The sequence below is a fragment of the Lampetra planeri genome, chromosome 18 (genome assembly GCF_965212315.1).
Source record: "Lampetra planeri chromosome 18, kcLamPlan1.2.h2, whole genome shotgun sequence".
NCBI classification, from domain to species: Eukaryota; Metazoa; Chordata; class Hyperoartia; order Petromyzontiformes; family Petromyzontidae; genus Lampetra; species Lampetra planeri.
Genome location: NC_136124.1, coordinates 6608864 through 6629179, shown reverse-complemented (window position 1 = coordinate 6629179; position 20316 = coordinate 6608864). Strand labels below are relative to the sequence as shown.

Below are 20316 nucleotides of genomic sequence, written 5' to 3'. Positions count from 1 at the left end.
CTTGGGTAAAGAATTGAAATGCAGACCATAGATCCCGGCTGTATAGTAACAAAAAAACCCGACTAAAACACTCTAGGTATTTCGACTACAATACAATTTCCAAGAATTCAAAACAAAAAACCCTAGAGGTATAAGAGACCTCTAGTCTGGCAACGTTCATTGTCGGAATGGGTTTGGCCAGTGGGTGGTGCTAACCCGGTGGTCGGGCAAACCAAAATAACAAGAGACGACATTTTTAAAAATGTAATGCGGTAACAAAAACCCTTCAATATTTCAAAAGCCCCAATGCATGTAATGAATACGAGACGGTGTGGTCCTTAATAAACAACGCCACGACGCAGGTTTGGCGACCTCTGGCAGCAAACCCAATGTGGTCCCAAAGCGTAAATATTTTTCGGTGCATCACCAGACCACAAACGCTGAACAAGCTGCGTGATGCTGTTTCATTCCATCACGGTTGACTTAATTTAGATATCAGAATAATGACTGTAAAATTCATTATATTGAATTGTATTTTTTTTTTCTCTAAAAGTTTACGTTTGCGCCTCAACTCGTGTTTTTTTCCTTTATGTGCTTATACTCATGTCAGAATCCACTGTGGCCAAACTGACAAAAAATAAGGACTGAAACTACTCGATCATGGCCCCACTACTGCGGAAACTTGACAGGGACCCGCTAAAACTTGATTTGACCCGCTAACACGGGCGCTTTCTTGGCCGAACGAACCGTGACAATAATTTGTAAAACGTGTCAATCATGGCGCAGTCACTGTGCTTCTTGAGTCAACACCGACCCAGTGACTCTACGATCACAAGACCGCTGACATCACCTAACGTCCTAACTCATAGAAACTTGCGTGGGTTTTTTTTGCAATTTTTAGAATCTCACAACAAATGCCAAAGGGCACCCAAAGCCACAGGGGACACGCGAGTTGCAATTGGCCCGACCGGCAATCGTTGCTCGCGTCACGATTGGTCACATTGCCATGTGGGCGTCACCCACCGCAGCTTCTCAACCCAGACACCGACAAACACAATCCGTGTTGCCCTGCGCGCAGCCAAACCGAAAGGCGATTGAGTGTGACAGGTTTGATGTCACACACCGCGTGCCAGCCGGTTGGTTGATTAAGTCTCGGCGGTCCGAAACGTCTAGTGCCTTTTCTACGTCTCGGTTACAGTTTTTGTGTCATTTAAACGGACGTTGTTTTTCACCTTTCGATTTGTGTTAATGGTTTAGGTTTCACCGAACCAGCAGCTGGACATCATCCTTCCGTAATCTTCCAGCGCGTTCAAAAGGTTAGTACTGTACACTCGTTACATCGCCATTCGTTTGCCGTTCGACATATATATATGTGTGTGTGTGTGCCAATGTTGCCAGCCACTGCTCGCAGCACGCCGAGCACGATGTTGGGACTGGTTTACAATGGGATTGCGTTTCGAGTAACATTTGCTGGTCGCAATCACAATCGAGCGAGCCCTTTGTTCGGCCACCACGCTGGGTTTGCGACTAAGGCCGCCGCCGTCTCTGTCTCTACCACGTGGAGATTTCTCGTCCCTGGGCTTCTTGTCAGCTCTGTGTGTGTGTGTGGCTGCATCATTCACAACAAAACACCGGTGACGATTTTATCTGAACCGGTCCTGGGCCTCCCCTAGGTCGACCCGGCCTCAAATGAGTGACTTGGTGCGGCGTGTAAATATTGCCAGGGAGACAAAGGCGGCCGGGTGCGGTTGCTGGCCACCCACCCCCTGGTGTGTCGGCCCGGACTTAATAGGTGCTCGCTAACAGCACTTGCCCCAACACTGTGCTAATTGTGTTTAGTTTGGTTGACCCCGCAGCGAAAGGTCAACATAAAGTCCATACAAGGCTATAAGAGGGGTCTTTTGCCTTTGTCTCTCACTCACAAACAGGGCCGGTCTCGTCCACATTGGACAGACGTCTTGGAAGGGGTGAATTGTAAACACCTTTCGATTTAAAGCTTTCGTGACTGCAGGGATTCATCTTCTTGGTTCTTTCAGTAAAGTCACGTAGAATGGAAATAATAAAATAAGAAAAAATGCAAATAAAATAGAAATAAATAATGTTATATGCTTTTATTATGTTGTATTTTTTATTATTTTATTATTTCCATTCTACGTGACTTTACCGAAAGAACCAAGAAGTTGTAAACCCTTGTAAAGGAGCGAGTGTTGCTTTGTGGATTCAAGAGCTTAATCAGACTCGTACCAGTTAGGCAGCTACAGAGTATACAATTGCAACATTTAAGGCTCCATACATCGGACTGTAAAGGCTAACCTGATAAATTACATAGTTTACATATCTTTGTAATTTGAACATCGTACATCCACATAACAACACACCACAATCGTTATCCTACGTACATTATTTTTCCGTTATATATATCGGATTAAAACTTATATATTTATAAAAAAAATTATTACATATATTTTTAATTATTTTTTAAACATATTAATTAACGCGATCTAACCCAAAAACGTTTATTATGAATATATTAATTAAGTTTTAGATAACAGAATTATTTAATGCAAACCGAATGAACACTTTACGAGTCGTGTGCGATCGACGATGCCTTCTTTTGTTGTCGATTTGACCACGGGCTGTTTTCAACAGATGACCAAAGAGGTCACGCGCCCCTCCTCCACTGCCCACACGGTCCATGGCGCGGCTATTTATTTATTTAGGTCATGGCCTTTGTCTCTTCAGACAGGATCCTATTTGTTTGACCAGGGAGTTGTCCAAAACAGCCCTTGGAAATTTACCCCATGCCTTAATTCTTGTGTATTCTAGATTAGAAGTTTTCGTGACTGCAAGGATCCATACTCTTTGGTTCTTTCGGTAAAGTCACGTAGGTGAAAAATATAATAACATTTCAAATAAAAATGATAAGAATTTTATTATAATTTAGTTATTTTTATTTTAAATTGTATTATTATCTTGTGTATTCCTTTAGGCGTGCATTGACTTAGTCCTGGGGTCGGAAACTTAAATAACAAGAAGAGCCATATTTTTCCAATTCAGTAGGAAAGCGCATTCCAAGCGACGCGATACGTGTGAATACGAGATGGTGATCCTTAATAAGTAACGCCACAAAGCAGCCCTTAAATAGCCGCAGGTTGCCAACTCCTGGCTTAGCCAATATAAATTCAGCAGTAATATATTTAATCCACTTTTCAGTTTTTAAATGTTGGTTTGAGTGGTGCCAGTATGTACAATGCAATTAGGTCAAGCAATCGGTGACGAGATTATCTCAGTCTGTAGATTTCATCTCGTCACAGTCATGCTCTGATCTTTGGTGGGCAGTTCGTCATTGTTGGATGATTATCGTCCACTCGCAGTCACTCACTGTTGGCTAAAAATGAGAAAAACACTCGAATATGTTGGCCCGCTAATTACGGTAACAAAATTAACCACCGCGCAGTTCTGTGCAGGAGACATCCAGCCTGCGAGGATGCGTGCCGCCCTGCTCATGGTCCTGGTGGCAGGAGCTTGTGCCTCTGCGCTGCCCTTCAGTCCAGAAGCCGGGAGGAAGAACTGGGTTCTCATCGTGGCCGGCTCCAGTTCCTGGGACAATTACCGCCACCAGGTAAACAGCACTGCGTGGATATAACACGTGGCTACAGCGATGTACCGGTGCCTCGCCGACTGATATTGAGAGGGGCATCCCTGCATCCATGAACCTTTCAGTTTCATTTATTTGGTATAGCCCTGTGAGCCATTCGCCTCTTGAATTGGGTGCAACCGCAACAAACAAAAAACAAAAACATGAACAAGAAAACATCTTAGAGTGACTACGCGCAAACAGAAAAATGCAGTCAAAAAAACCAGCGTCTCCTGGATTCAATGCCTGACCACGGCTCGCATCAGTGGCAAGCGATACCTGAACCAGTCCTCCTGGCTCCCCAACACGAACTGACCGACGTGGTTGAATTATGGTCAAACAACTGCCATGACTGACACGGCATGGAGACTGGAGAGGGAGTCATCCATCAGCGGATTGACAAAGGGATTAAGGGGCCGTCGATAAATGACGTCAAACACCTAGGGGGGGAGGGGGGGTCAGACATTCGTGACGAGGGGGGGGGGTTGAGAAATGTGACGTCACATCAAAATGCGCAACTTAAAAAAATATAAACAATGGAATTGTTTTAACAACACAAATTTAGATTAATTTTTATTATTAACTATTTTATTATTTAAATATACTAAGGGGCTGTCCATAAATGACGTCACGCCATTTTGGACGATTTTTGTTTGTAGAAAGTTCCATTCCAGTTGAAGTAAGTGTTGGTGAGGCAGTGTCTCACCAGGGCCGGTACATCAGCATTCAGGCCTTGTTGGACCAAGTCTTCAATGATTGCAATGGTGTCAGGCACAGGAACTTTGGTAAACAAATATAGACTACATCGAAACTAACGAGCAAATCACCTGGAGATAGTGAGATGACCTTAATTAACGATACCAAGTGAGCTGAGTTAAGTACAGCTGTGGTGGTCTTACCAGTGAATGGTTGTAAGGTCTCAGACAGAAATCGGGCCAGTTTGTAGGTGGGTGAGTCAACATTGAAGACGATAGGACGAAGGGGTGTACCCTCTTTATGGATTTTTGGTAAGCCATACAATCTGGGTGGTCTAGTAGTAGAGGGTTTTAAGGAAATCCGCTTGGTTGGTTCATTTAAAGATGTAGAATCGGTGAGGATATTGTTGGTTTTCGTAACGAGGCTGTTGGTGGAATCTCTTTAAATTTTTGGATAGCTACCATCATTAAGTAGGTCCTGAATTTTGTTATTGTATGTGGTTTTGTCCATGATTGTGGCATTGCCCTTGTCGGCTGAGAGGATGACGATGTCATCTCTCTTTTTTAATTTGGAAAGCTCAAAACGCTCATCCTTACTGATGTTAAGTTAATCAGTATAGCCTGCTGCAGAGTTGCGTCATGGGCAGCAGAGGGCATTGCAGTAAAATCCACTATTGCCCCTGTACTTCTATGCTCCCGCATCTAGAAGGAATGGAGGTGGTGGTGGCATCAACATCAGTGGATGTGATGACCTCTTTAACTTGAATTTTAGTGGTTCTCCAGACACAAGTGGGTACATATTTTGATTAGGGAGAGGGTGTTTCTGCCCTAGGCCTCCACAATTTTTTTCTCTGGCGAGGTTTTCATCGAACATTTATTTGGGGGCAGAGCTAATGATGTAATCCATTCGAACCTGTCTAAGTTGGACTAATTGGGGGAGAAAGAGCATTTACGGTTATGGGGGGACGTCCGGCACACTGCAATTCCTGACACACGATGAGCATAAAGCTTCACCACATGGTAGCCTGATACATGCAGGTTGACTGCAGAACGCCGTTTCCTACCACACGCAGCATAATTCTCTGTACTTTTTCTTCTTGGTTCTTTCGGTAAAGTCACGTAGAAGGGAAATAATAAAATAATAAAAATAAAACATAATAAAATAATTCTCACGACGTTTCGGCCACAACGCAAGCAGCCGTGAGGACGGCTGCTTGCGTTGTGGCCGACGGCTGCTTGCGTTGTGGCCGAAACGTCGTGAGAATTTTATTTTATTATGTTTTATTATTTTATTATTTCCCTTCTACGTGACTTTACCGAAAGAAGCAGATGAATCCCTGCAGTCACGAAAGCTTTAAATCGAAATTTAAATCTCTGTACTTTACTTTGATTGTTTTTGGTTGTCTTATCCCTCGTCTGATCCCGAATTCTCGCCCCCTTCAAGTCTGGCTTCGAGACGTTTTACTGCAGCGTGTGCAAGCTCAGCAGTTCTGCGATCCTTCCTCTAGGCCGACGTCTGCCACGCCTACCAGGTCGTGCACAAGCATGGCCTTCCGGACTCTCAGATTGTCGTCATGATGTTTGACGATCTCGCCAACAACTCCGCGTGAGTATCCAGGGTCCACGGTCCCACACTTTGCTCCTCCAGGCACGGAGGTGAAAAAGCAGCCACAGGAGGGAATGCGCCGAAGGGGACATTCACCGGCGAGTTGGAGTAATGAGGATGAGCTCTTGTGCATGTGATTGGGTGGGTGGCCGTAACAACTTGGGGAAGTATACATCCAGCAGTAGATTGAACATGGCAGATGATGATGAGACTGTAGCGTGGGCATATAAAATTTCGTCCGTGATTAAATTCAGTATCATTATTTATAATCGCGATTTGTTAAACTGGTTGATCTTAAATCGTTAACAAATATAGCGTTTTTTTAACCACGGTAAGCTTGAAAGCATACAGTTACAGAGCTCGTAAGGGTTACATTATTTTAATTCCGTTTCCAAAAACGATGTCACCCCCTAAGGCTGATTGAGGCAAGAATGGACACCAAGTCGGGTGTGATGACTGTATTTTCCTGTGAAATATGGGGCGGCTTCATTTTTTTATTTTACAAAAGCAATATTCATAATTATTTACGAGATTTATTTTTACGGAAACTGCTTTGCATCTGTTCCTCTCAAACACGCGTGATTGTCATGACTAACTTGATTCTCCAAGTGAAACTGCACACGTTGGCTTGCGGATAATAATCAACACAAGGGTTTATACGACTAACTAAACGCGGTTTGTCAGCAAATAATTATTCAATGTCACCAGCAGCCCACTGGAAGGGTATCTTCTGTTTAACTCATGCCAACATCCACTTGCCACGTCATCGCAAAAATATTACTGTTAAAGTGATCAAACGAACGACGTGTGGTTTTCGAACACCGTCCATTCACTCTAGCTTCCATTTAAAAACAAAAAATCTGAACACAATAGTGGAAAGTCGGTGTCTTCATTTAGACTTCCCTTGAACAATACTGTCCTGTATTTCGGGTCCTAAAAAAAACGCTGACGATCGCGAAACGTTCGAATTTGTCGCAGGAATCCAACTCCAGGGAAGATTATAAACCGACCCAATGGACCTGATGTTTACAAGGGTGTGCCCAAGGACTACGTCGGAAAGGTGGGTCTGTTGATCGTTCCGCTGGTTGCGGCGCTCACAAATAATTCTGTGCCCCCAAACTCGTCGCGGTAGGTATAAGACAAAGGCTGGCGTTTCTATACAAATAGTGTCATTTTGATATTTTTTAAACAATCTTAAACTCCTAAAATATACGCTTTGTTGTTCGGAGTAAAATAATGGTCTGTATGATGATAGCGTAGTAGCTGGAAATAGGCCCATCTTCTAAAAGCACAGTTGTGGTATAAGCAACACATCTTTACATTACACTGTTGGGTAGGGAATGGCACAGGGTAACTTCTGACACAAGCACACTACTTTAGATATGAGCACACTTTGGCCTTCCTCCCGTGTGGTGTGCTTATATCCAGCCTCTGCCGTGTCTGTGAACGTCACGGGCGAACAAACTGCTGTGAATCTTTCCTGCGCGCAGGACGTCACGCCTGAAAACTTCCTGGCTGTGCTGCGGGGAGAACGTGACGCTGTCAACGGAATTGGCAGTGGTAAAGTTCTCCAGAGGTAAGCCCAAAAAATAATATTCGCCGTCGATTCACCCATTGCGACGCTGCCATCGGGCCTAATGAACAACCTGTGACCCGGCCTTGCTGTCGTGGGTAGCACACTTAAGACTTGCAATCCCAAAGCTTCATTCCTTCAGCCCACAAGTTTAAACGATGGCGGCATGAATGGGTGCACCCCCCCCCCTCCCCAGTCAGTCGATAAGCAGGTCATGTGCGGTGGGGTAAAGTGTGGGTATTCGGAACTCTTTCAAAGACGTCTGGCTAACGTGGAAGAGTAGGCCAAGTAATCTAATCTTAGAGGGAGCTCTTTAGAGTTCCCTGCAATTTGCTTGCTCACTTTTACCAAAATCTTTTTACATTCTACCGGCTGAAAAGTATTTATAAGGAATGCTCGCGTTGAATGTGTATGTTGACGGGTGGATGTTACCGCTGACTTGGCCTCTGTGCTTTGTGTGTCTCTGCAGTGGACCGGACGATCACATCTTCGTTTTTTTTACTGATCACGGGGCTCCTGGCATCCTGGGCTTCCCGGATCAAGAAGTAAGCAAAGTGGATAGAAATATAACCTTGGAAGAACTTGAATGTTGAACTGGAGATTGATTAATCTTGATTTTAAGCTTGCGTGACTGCAGGAATTCATACTCTTTGGTTCTGTCTGTAAAGTCACGTAGATTGAAAAACAAATAATAGATCACGACGTTTCGATTGCAACAACAAGCAACCGTCTTCAGGTGAGAAAGAGAAAGAAGCCGCTGTGACGGGGCATTATATAGATCCGAGGGAGGGGAGGGGCTGCCGTAACGGGCGAGAGGGTGAAATTCAAAAGAGGGAACAAGGTGAGAGGGAAAAAAGATAAAACTTAGCAAAATTTAGAAATGTAATGCAACTCAGAGAAGTCGGCCAACACTACAGTTAACACTTTACCTGGTTGATCAACGTCCTTCCAAATCTTGCTTGATGTAATGATCGAAACGTCGTGATCTATTACTTATTTTTCTATCTACGCGACTTTACCGAAAGAACCAAAGAGTATGGAGATTGATTTTTTACGTGGAAACAGGGCGCCGAGGATGTGCCCTTTAAAATGCTGCACTCCTAAAATGTATTAACAGTCACATGTGACTTGTTTCCTCGGTGAAATTGTGTTTAGTTGCACGTGGAGGATTTGAACAAAACAATCCAAGATATGCATGACAACAAGCAGTTTGCCAAGGTAAGAGTTCCACGTGCACGACAATCATTTTGTAAGTATATTAGATGCCTTTTGAAATTGCGTTGTGACTATACAAGCGAACGTTTCGTGTAAATCTTGTGTCTCTGCTCGTGTAGATGGTGTTTTACATCGAGGCCTGCGAGTCTGGCTCGATGATGATTAACCTGGCGAGCGACGTTAACGGCAAGTACATTTTATCCTACACCGTGGCCTACAAGTAATGCCCTCGGATCTTGATATCGTTGATATCGTCAAATAGTTTTATTTTCCCGAAGCCGATGACCGCAATGAATCGTGTTTTGTTCTTAAGAGGTTTGTGTTGGTGTGTTCCTGAAAGATAAAGCGGTTACACATTTTCAATTTATGTTTGTGTGCAAAGTGGGGCTCTTCCATTTTGCATTAATGGTGTAACGCCTGCCTGTCTGCCGTCTGCTGTGGATTTTCACCCACGTTAACATAACTGCGTATCATTTAAATAGTTTAATCTTGTCTCTGCTTCTGGCCATATTAACTCCTCGGTCAGAGGTGGCACGATCCTGAGGATACTTGGCACCTGGACCTAATTAGAACTGCGTGCAAATGTGAAGCATGGTGGCACTGTGATATAAAACGTGCAGCTTGCAATTTTTCACTCTTGATGTTTCTCACCCTCACAAAAAGCATCTTGCATTGCACGAGCACGCATACCGCACGTCAAGCATTTTCTAAAAGCGGTGGATTTTTTGGTGTCCGTCTCTCTCTCTCTCTACAACTTGACATGCTTGGCACTTTCACCTCACAGTATACGCCACGACAGCGGCCGGCACAAACGAGCCATCCTACGCCTGCTATTACGATGACGATAGGGAGACCTACCTCGGAGACGTGTACAGCGTCAAGTGGATGGAGGACAGCGACTCGGTTAGTTCATGAGCTGAGGGGATCGGTCGTATGTGCGTGCGTAAGTTGAACTTCTGATATATAACACAGAAAAATAATGTACGTAGGATGAGTGTTGTATGTTTTTGATGTGGATGTACTCTGTACAAATTACAAACATGTAAACGGTGTAGTTTATCAGGATATCGTTTACAGTCAGATTTATTTTACCTTAAATGTTGTATAGCTGCTTTCTTAGTACGAGTTGTATGAAGCTCTTGAATCTACAAAGCAACAATCGCTCTTTTACAAGGGTTTACAATTCACCCCTTCCATTGTGGACAAGACGGTCCTTTTTGTGAGTGAGACCAAGACAAAGATCCCCCGTAAAGCCCTGTATGTATGTTGAACTTCTTTCGCACCGTACGTAGCCAACCATGCTAATCGGAGGTGCGGGGGAAGAACAAACGAAACACAAAAAGCATTTCTAAAAATACGAGTGTTCATTCTGTATCGATACCACCTGGGGTGGGCAGAAAGCTTCGCGTCAACCATGTGGTTTATAGTCAAGCTTCCTATTTCATTTTTATATTCTGTACATGTTTTGTATCATGTGTGGTTTTTTTCAGCACGGTTTTCTCTATAAAACGTAGCAAGGTACCAATTGATTAAACATTTTCTCATCAACGGCTACCTTGGTGACGTTGCTATCACACAAATTTGTGATCTGGAGACGAAATGCTCCCTAGTATTCATCGCTAGCATTTGCCACCATGGCGGGTACCAATACGCCGTTGTTGGGCCAATGGCCACCTCACATCGCACGTGAACTACCATTCGTTCCTGCTGTTATCCAAATTGTGTCTTTGAAGACACTTGTGTGCGTTTGTGTGACAATACATTTCAATGCAGGTCAGTTCGATGGAATGAGCTAATGGGATATTTTTTTTTTAACCATAATCATTTCCAGGAAGACTTGTACAAAGAGACGATACACAAGCAGTTCAAGATCGTCAAGGAGGAAACGAACACGAGCCACGTGCAACAGTACGGCGACAAGGTGACCACGCGTCGTCACGGACAACGCTCGCACATCAAAACCCGTTGGCCAGGACAGTCTTGTCACAGCTCAGACTGTCTGCGGTCTTGTCTCATTTTCATCGAGACTTATCGTCTCCTTGGGTTCGTTTTTCACGCGTGCGCCGTCAGTTCCCATAATACAGCAGTTGCAGTGATGTTTTGTGGGAGGAATCGCATGTCAAGACGGTAGCAATTGTGAATTAGATGGTGTGTGGTTTCCTCACTACAGCAGTGGCTTAATATTGTAAGCTTGAGACTAATCAATTACTCAATGGCTAAAACGTAAGTCACTTATGAAACTGCGATTGACTCGTATGTTCACGGCAAAACAGAGAATGTGTGCATGCCACATGTTTTAACACAATTCGTGCTTGATGGAGAGCTCTGCTTATGCAATCTTAAAATTGTTGGCAAGACGAGGCTGCAACTCTTGGCACCTCGCCCATCATCCTGCAACATGGGAGTCACTCCCCCTTCTATTTCACTCATGCCTCTCATCTCACTTGCCTCCTGCGTGACGACTTAAGGCCATCTGTCAAAAAAGAGTCCACCTTGCCCAAATAACTGCACGTTAACATTAGGCAGCCCTTAATCCACTGTTGGATTAAGGCCTCCCCCCATGCTGCGTCGGTGACTGGGGGTTGTTCGAGCCATATGTAACCACGCTGGTCAGTGCGGATTGGTGAAGGGGCGCACGCCCATGACCGGTGGCGAGATATTAACTACCTCGCCTGGTAGGCAGGAGGTCGTGGGTTCGATCCCGACCCTTACGCTTGTATATTTGGAGTTTGCATGTCTCTCCCCGTGGTTGCATGGATTTTTCTCCCGAGTCCTCCGGTTTTTACCTCCACATTTAGAAGCAACGTGCGTTTTAGAGTATTTGGCTGTGATCACTTTCCAAGCGGTAAGCCACTTCGTTGAGCGATCAGGGCGCTTCTGAAAAAGAGCTACATAGCTCAGTGGGCCTTACCTGGTATAATAAAAAAAAGTTTTATATCACTGGCCACTGATGTTAGCCGTGGCCGAGAATGACACTCAACCCATCGGAGGGTTCATAGCGCAGTGCGCTCAGCACCGCTCAACGGTTTAAAAGCGCGCACGGCGGTGAGTCGAGCGTCACCCGAGTTGGAGGCTGCAGTGCCCATCTCATCCGTTGCGCTCGTGCAGACAATCTCGCACATGAAGCTGGTGGAGTTCCAGGGCGACCTGGAGGCGGTGCCCCCGCCGCCGCTTGTGTTGCCGCCTGCATCCGTGAAGGACGCCGTCCCAAGCCCCGACGTGCCGCTCGCCATCCTGGAGCACCGGCTGAACGCGGCGCGCGACCCCGAAGTGGCATCGCGCATCTTCGCCGACATCCAGACGCTGCTGCAGGTGAGGTCGTGGCCGCCGTCTTTGCCCCCACCCCCACGCCTCCCATATTCGTAGTCAACTGGGCTAATTGGAGGTGCGGCAGCCGCGCGCACGGCCGGGGCCTGCGTTTAACTCGATCGCGCGAACTCTCGACTCGTCGTCCGTGCAGACGCGGAAGCGCATGGAGGAGGTGGTGAGGGGCATAGTGGGGCTGTGCGCCGCCACTCCCGAGCAGGCCCAGCATCTGCTGGAGTTGCGCCAGGACCTGAACGAGCACGGCTGCTACCGCACGGCCGTGACCCACTTCAAGAGTCGCTGCTTCAACTGGAGCGACCAGAAGGTATCCGTCGCTAGGGGGCGAGCGGCTCACGGTCATGCGTTACACACGAGAAGGGATAGAAGACACGCTTCCCCCACCTTCCCCACCCACCCGCTCCCACCCCAGTTGTTCACAGCGGAATTAGAAGACGTTTGCCAAAAAACTGGATTGGAGTAATAAATGCATAAACGTGAACGGGTAAAATATTAACAGTCTCCGATTTGCCAATATCCGTCTTCGTTTACGAACAAATGAAAACGAATTACAGGAAGTGATAGTTAATAAAGGTCTGCGAAGTGGGGCTCGAGATAAAACACGAGCGAAACAAAAGTCACGGAACGAAACGTGCGTGCACTCCTATGCGTATAGGTAGCGGAGGGAAGCGAGGCTTGGTTGACATCGAGGGCGGCGCGTTATCGCTCTTAACGATTCGTTCTGCTTGTGTGCGTGCCCGCAGTACCAGTACGCTCTGCGCCACCTGTACGTCCTGCTCAACATGTGCGAAGAAAAGATTCCCATCGGAAGGTGATTGTTAACTTTTGTGAATATCTAAATGAAGCCGGCGGTGTCTGCGATTGGACGCGCTGCGCTAAAAGCAAATATTGGTACGGTAACTCTACTGCTGGAAGTTCGTCGGTTAGGTTTTTTAAATTGAATTTTGTATCACGTGCTCATTGAGGTTCACCTACAACGGCCGTTCTGTGCTCTTTATTTCACAGAATCGAGGAAGCCATGGACAAGATGTGCCTTGCACTGTGAAGGGAAAAGCTAGAAGGAAGCTTGAGTTCGAATTTCAGTGAAATTTAAGATCAATAATGATTCAAGAATAATTATTCTGGTTAATCGTTGGGATGGGTTTTAGATTTGTAGTTTTTTTGGATATCAGGTTTGTGGATTCTTTGGTCCAATTTGGGATTTTATTTCCCACTTTCAGATTTACGAATTTAAAAGGTCTTCAACCTGCCCGACTTGTTTTCACACTCAATTGAATCTGTTGAATCACTTTTAAATACGAATCCTGCAAAATGTTAACATTAAGTTCCATCGGTAAAATGGTGAAATTTAACGTAAACATTTCGATGTCACGTGATGGCGCTTTTGGCGGAAAAAAGCGATAAAGTGCGGTGACTTCCTGCGATGTCACATTTCCATATCCAGTCCCTGCTTGGCTTTTAGATTTTTTAAAGATTGTTTAAAAATAACTGAAATCACACCCCTACCTTATAGTATTTACAGTTTTAGTATAAGATATACCACTACTAGCAGTAGTTTATTTTTAACTTGCACATATGTGGCGTGAAATTGTTTAACGCTGACGGTTGTGCAATACATGAAACCCTTTAAAGCGATGTTACTGTTGCTTCTAGATTTTCTGTTGCTTCATAATGTCACAATGAGACAAGAATGTGGATGGATCCTTTCAAAAAAGATAACACTGAGGTTCACCAGCCAAAAAGGTCAAACAGATTAATAACTTTCAGCATTCATTCAAAAACATGCTGCTAAATTGCCAGGACAGCTCTTGCTCATACAGTAACACACCCTGCTGATGAGATCCAATCCAGGGTTTGCCTTGCTCGCACAAACGGTGCTGGGAAACACTGCCCACCAAAGCTTTTTTGGTTGACAAGACTACCTAACTGTTATTTTATTTTTGACGAAGAAACCAACACCCCTTGTGTGTTCATTCTGTCATTACTCACAATCCACAACGACAGCGTGTACTTGTGTGCGCGGTTTACGCCCGTATGTGCATAGGTATTCTGAAGAAATTGCTGCACGCTGACTATTACTTGACAATGTTAAAACATGTTTTAACTTTCCTTTGAGCCATGTCCTATTCTGTTTGATTAATCTCTTGCCATTTGGTTTACGATTACTCATTTTAAGTTTTGTGGTGTTACAAATCAAAATAAACGTTTGAACTCAACCCCAACATTGCTACGTGGAGTTTTTTCAACGCAAAGAGATAAAAAGGCATCCGCGAGTTATTCTGAATTGAGAAAACAAAACAAAAGAGACGCTCAAAGAGACTTGCAAGAGGAATTAAAAAAAACGATTTACTTGCATACAAATATTACATAGTGTTAAAAACAGTGCTTTACACACGATGTTAACGATGAATAGCGCAGTTATTAGCTTTAAGAAACAGATGTGTGAAAGTTAAACAGTCCTTCAAGCCTATGATGAAGCCCATACCGTACCAGTGGGCATCATTTAACAGGGAGCCTGATCACAAGTTTTATTTTTTGCATTCTAATTAATACATAGAGTACATTATGATGTGATGTCAACTACTCCACTATTGCATATTTGCTCTACATCACACACACACAAGTATCGAAGCGCATACATGCAAGACCACTGTAAAAAGCCACCACCTTTTTCACTTCCCGTCATTCCAACAACTGGCGCGTTGAACAAAGAGGAAGACGATCCCTGACGGCGACTGCGATATTGCAATCAGTCAGGCCGGGGGGCTCCTTGGACACTTTCCCGATGCTGCAAGGCCACTTAATTCAAGACTTTTCTCAGATCCACCGCACTTAACTACTAAGCCCCTCTCTCTCGCTTCATAAAATTGACGACGCACAGAGCAAGTTGGCTGCACGGGAAATATTAAATTGCCAATGACTATGCCAGTTTTATTTACTATAATAATAAAAAATACACTTTTTGGAACGATGTCTTTTCCTAGAAACCAGTGGTGCAATATATATTTTTTTTATCAACGGCTGGGTAAAAAACATGTTGTTGTCCAAGAGCATTGACAGTGTTGGTATGCCCAGACCACATCTAGAAACCCACCCCAAGACACATCATCACGTTTCCGGCACTTAAGATGCGACAGACGTGGCCACAATACAGTAAAACCTTGGATTGCGAGCATAATTCGTTCCAGAAACGTGTTTGTAATCCAAAGCATTCTTACATCAGTTGTGATCACGTGACGCTCGGCAGACAAAGCGTATACGTACTACTCATATTGCAAGACCTCGCTCGTTTATCAAATTAATATTTATTTAAAACTTTTGCTCGTCTTGCAAAACACTCGCAGACCAAACAACTCGCGATCCAAGGTTTTACTGTATATTATTGTTGTTCTCGTAAATGCTGTGCTAAAAGTACAGAATGCTTTCCCGCCTTAAAATTACAAGATAACTCCACGTTTACGGAGGAAAGTTTACTTCATCATATCTCTCCTTACCCAATTGTCCTCTAAGAAAAACATCAGTGACACCTCAGATGTGATGCCGCCAATCTTACGTAACAATAACGACACTCTCTTTTGGATGTTTTATCGGTTTATATTAAATTCTATTAAATTTAAGCCAATTGTTTTTTCTTTAACGTCCGCCGCTGTGGTGATCTAATGCCCTCGTCCGTAACGCCCAGTTTTTTTCCGACGGCAGTTGTTTATGAGCAGGCCTCACTAGTGATGAATATTTTGGACAGTTTTTTTTTCACTTGTTCAGTGGCTGCCTGAACTCTGAACATTCTCATAATACATTTGAACGAGGCTTTTTTTTAATTACCCAAGTTTGGTCCCATGCTCTGACAACATTACCAGGCTGTGCAGCACGTGTCACGGCTCGGAGCAGCTGTTCACTGCCCCAAAAAGATTATTTTTAATCGAGAAGTAGCGCGTCGGGTTAGTGCACTGCGCGAATTCCAACCTGATGGAAGTTGTGATATCGCAAGATAAAAAAAAATCCCATTTATCCATAATATATACATTTATTACATGATATCAATGCATCGTATATGCCAATATTGCCATATTGAGTATGCTGTCATACACTGATATAAGAGATCAATACAGTATACATAATATTAAAATGTCAAGTAAAAACACGATCTTAAGTAGACAGTATGATAATAGATTGTGCAGGTGAATGTTTATAAGACACATTTGCCACGTGGACAAATAGCGTCTTATCACGTGAATAGAAATTGTTTAGGAAGATCATTGAGAACATAATGATGGCCAACCAACCACAGGAGTAATCTGCGTTTCGGAAATGTTTCTCTACCATCGACCACATACACACGATCAGATACTGAAAGTTCTAACGAATATCGAATACCTTGATGCCGAGCCATCGGAGACTTTAAAAAAAAGCATGAATTCCGTGGGAAATTTATAAGTCACCCAAGCGTTCACAAAGCAGGGCCTAAATAACAAAACATTTAGATAGAATTTTTTTTTTATAAAAAATGGCACAGCAACGCTGATATTCTGTGAGTAAGGTACTAAAATGCAAATGCAGAATGCAAGTCGGCTGAGGGAAATTGCTTCAGGTTGGCATTAGGATGTCTTCCAAAAATTGTAATAAAGCCACAAACACATGGTTGAAAACATAATAAATCATCTCTGATGTGTTCAAGACACTCGTCACAACAACCAAATGCAATTTAACCGAATGCAAATTAACCGCAGGTTTTTAAATTCGAGAACAACTTGGTAATGATGGCTGCATTGTTGGGTGCAAGATACATGAGCAAAATAAAAGTTAACTTACTAGTTGTACGAAGAGGTTTCCGTGCAGCAGTGGATAGATCATGGCCGATTAAGAGGACTTAAAACATTGTGATGATGGTTCCGAGTTGAATCTCATTTCTGCTCAGCAAATATGAGTTTCAGATACAACCAAGGGCTGAGTTGGGACATTTGCTTATGCGGTAAGTGTTATATTGGACAGACGGGACGTAACATTAGCGTAAGACTAAAAGAACACCAAAGGAACATTAAATTCTCCCAAACACAGCTGTCAGCAGTGGCAGAGCATGCTTGCCAACAAGGACATTCAATTGATTTTGATAACGTTGAAGTGATATGCAGGACTAATTATCACTGGCTAAGATTAGTTAGAGAATCAATTGAAATTGAGAATTCAAATAATTTTAATCGCTGTGATAGCTATAGACTCAGCGCAGCCTGGAAGCGTATTATTAAGTAATACACAACACATTGCAATTCCTTACAGGTGAGTCACATGCTAAGTGGCTGATTACTGATCTATTACATAATTGCATACACTCCCACTTCCGCCTCTGAGCTCGAATCCTGATGGGTTCAACAATGATGACGTCACCCTGCTGCTCTATTTAAGACCGGAAGCAGGTGGATGGCTTTACTATTCTGGCAAATCGCCCGAAGATGCTGGATGGAATTTCCAGCGAAGCGTTGTACTCAAATTGTAAATGTTGTGGATCCACTCTTCAACACACCGGTGGGCTAAAGTAGTGAACTATTTGTCTTTTGTCAACGTGACACATTTTTTACTGATTGGTCGTGTCGGGTGGTGGAGGGTTGCGACACATTTATCCATAACGCGATCCAACCCAAAAACTTTTATTATGAAAAGTTAGGGCATTGAATAAAGTTGTCAGATATGATCGATATTTTACTTTGCAAATAACTCGGCTACAGGATAAGAGATGGGTTAACATATGTCCAGGAGAAAATGACACAATATGCCACTCCATGAGATTTGATGGCACTTGAGAATTTAGTACAGTATTGAACTTATTTTGGCCACAAAAACAGATAGAGTACAGTATTGTAATTGCTCTATATTTAGGTAGCTTATATTTAATAATTAGTGCTTTGCTCAGCAAGGTTCTTAACTTTAAAAATCAAATTAACTTAAGAAATGTTCTAAGTTCGTATTCAAGTAATTGTTTTTTTAAATCTTGCTCACCTGTGCTCCAAAGCCAGCTCAGGCCCACAGAAGAAGCCATAAATAGGTAAAATGTACATCTGCTGATACTAAGCAAAATAAAATTGCCACGAAATATGGAATGCTACCACTTAAGTACAAAGGGCTCTAGCTCTCGGCCAGCCAATGGAGAATAATCCATTCCTTGCTCCCCACACAGTTTACACATTTGTATTGTTGTCACCAGATACGCACCAAAGATGTCGTAATGACCTGTATCGGAGTGTGAACCAAGATTGGTAAAACTGTAAACAAGAACCGTGGGGAGCACGAGGAATAGCATTTTGAAAAACGTAATGGCAGGATGCAGACGAATATTTGCGGAGGTGAGGGGAGGATGCTGGCGGAGCCAATCGTGGACTTTCTTATTGCAGACTTACGAGTAAATATTACCGCGTTCACGATTGGCAATTTAAGTGTCGCGCTACACAACTATCCCACAATAATTGACACGTCGGCAACGACGGTGGGTAAAAACGAGGCAGTGATGACAGCTGGGACCGTCAGGGGGTGTGTCCAAGCTACGGCCACCAGCGAACAGCAACGGTGCACGAACGCCCGGCGATCAACTCGGTGCGCCGCTCGCCGTTGCCAACGGGCATCCTCACGCGCCTCCTTCGCCCGTGACGCTCGTGAGACGTCGCCGCTCGCGAATACACAATCTTTATTTAGACTGGAGGAATCCGATGAGCTGTGAAGCTCTTTTTTCACAGATGGCCCAATAAGATGAAAGCGAGGTCACTCTGGCCAACGCACGCGACGTCGCGATCGCCAAAGCTGTCCACGTGACCGGGCACCATGGCCCTGCGGGCAGATGAGCGATTCCCAACGCTGCCCGCACACCCCTGGCTCGGATCGTGACATCACGGTCTTTCTCTGGACTGCATCGTATTCTAAGTGCATGGGAACTCCACAATGAGGTCACAATTCAAGTGCGTTCGTAGTGCCTCCGTTGCTGAATTCTGTGCGTGTTAAAACACACGTGGCTAACAGTGGCTCATTTCTTTCCGTCAAGTTACAGGGCACCGCAAAAAGGGAGTAGAGTTTAAGAGTCACGAATAATGAACTGCGTTTCCAACGACCACTTAAGAAACAAGACGCGAAGCCGTGCTGGGTCACGACACGGATGGCGTAGGACCACTTGGGTTTTGTCTCAATGTTCCATAAGCCACGCGCGGTCAGTGAACTTAGCCCCTTCTTCCCCTTCGTCCCCCACACAACCCCCTCCACCCTTCCCAACCACGGTCCGAAGGAAACAACTGCAGTTTCAAAAATTAACACATCTGTGGGTTCAGCTGTGGTATTAAAAACAACTTCAAGTTATTTAATCCAAAACACAACCCTGCAAGTTGACCTAAGCGAGAGACGCCGACGATCGCCGGTCTGTCTTCTACGTTGACCCCGTGAGATCGCGACTGTTTTTCCGAGGGCAAATGGACCCTTACGTGGCCCACTGACAGGGAGCCACGCGGCCCAGTTGGTGGCCGCTGGCTCAGCCCGGCAAGGCTGCCACGGGAATCCAGGTCAAGCCCAATTAGGCCCGGTCCGTGAACCAGGCTGGGTCACTTCCCAGTCGTCAAAGGAGTAGTCGCCAGATCCCTCTTTAATCCATACCTCCCCGCCTCCTCCGTGGTGCAAACCTCCCCGACGTGGGCCTCCTCAGGGCCCAGGCGAGGGCAGGGGGCTGGTGCCCAGGCGGCGGTAGATGAAGAAGAAGGGCTGCAGGCGCTCCTTGCTGTGGAGCTCGGCCTTGATCTTGAGCGGGTGCGTGTCCCCCGCGAGCTGTTGCCACGTGCCGTCCACCAGCAGGAAGAGGCCGAAGTTGGCCGGGTCCGGCACGCGGAACTTGTCGGCGCACAGGCGGGACACCTCGTCCGTCGTGGCGTAAGGATGTGTGGACAGGGTCTTGCCCGTGCAGCCGCTGTCCTGGAAAGCCACGCGGATGAAATTCTGTGGGGGGGGGGTGGGGGGGGCGGGGTGGGGGGTAAACAAGTATGATTGATAATAGTTTTGAAATTCCCACAGCTGCTGCGCTGCGAGATACCGAGCAGATGGTAGCACAGCAAGTAGACGCTCGAATGAACCCGGTTTGAAAAATGGAACTTGATCATGTTCAGTTCGTTCATGACCTAATCACCCAGAATGCTTTCCATCTCATTCGATCTCAGAAGCTAAGCAGTGTTGAGCCTCGATAGTAATTGGATGGGGAACCCCCATGCATAACCATGCATAACCAGGCTGTGTGATAATGCTGCCTGTCGTCACCAAACTCGCACTG

At 44.9% G+C, this 20316-nt stretch overlaps 2 protein-coding genes across 4 annotated transcripts in view; one reads left to right on the top strand and one right to left on the bottom strand.

Moving 5' to 3' along the window:
• Positions 1–985: 985 nt before the first annotated feature.
• On the top strand, positions 986–14245 carry LOC144723549 (legumain-like). Of its 2 annotated transcripts, none has more exons than XM_078602385.1 (15): positions 986–1086; positions 1237–1295; positions 3437–3601; positions 5820–5917; positions 6896–6977; positions 7408–7493; positions 7960–8035; positions 8646–8708; positions 8825–8891; positions 9490–9608; positions 10537–10626; positions 11814–12017; positions 12166–12336; positions 12773–12840; positions 13035–14245. In XM_078602385.1, the coding sequence occupies exons 3-15, from the start codon at positions 3467–3469 to the stop codon at positions 13072–13074; spliced, it is 1299 nt and encodes a 432-aa protein (XP_078458511.1). In that variant the 5' UTR covers positions 986–1086; positions 1237–1295; positions 3437–3466; the 3' UTR covers positions 13075–14245. The 2 variants fall into 2 exon arrangements, with proteins under 2 accessions (XP_078458511.1, XP_078458512.1); XM_078602386.1 differs by having other exon boundaries at positions 1031–1115.
• Positions 13822–20316, bottom strand: part of LOC144723548 (ras and Rab interactor 2-like) — a 37339-nt gene continuing 30844 nt past the window's right edge. For both annotated transcript variants that reach the window (XM_078602384.1, XM_078602383.1), the window contains exon 12: positions 13822–19988. In XM_078602384.1, coding sequence (XP_078458510.1) covers positions 19698–19988 — 291 coding nt within the window. In that variant the 3' untranslated portion in view covers positions 13822–19697. The remainder of the gene's footprint in view (positions 19989–20316) is intronic.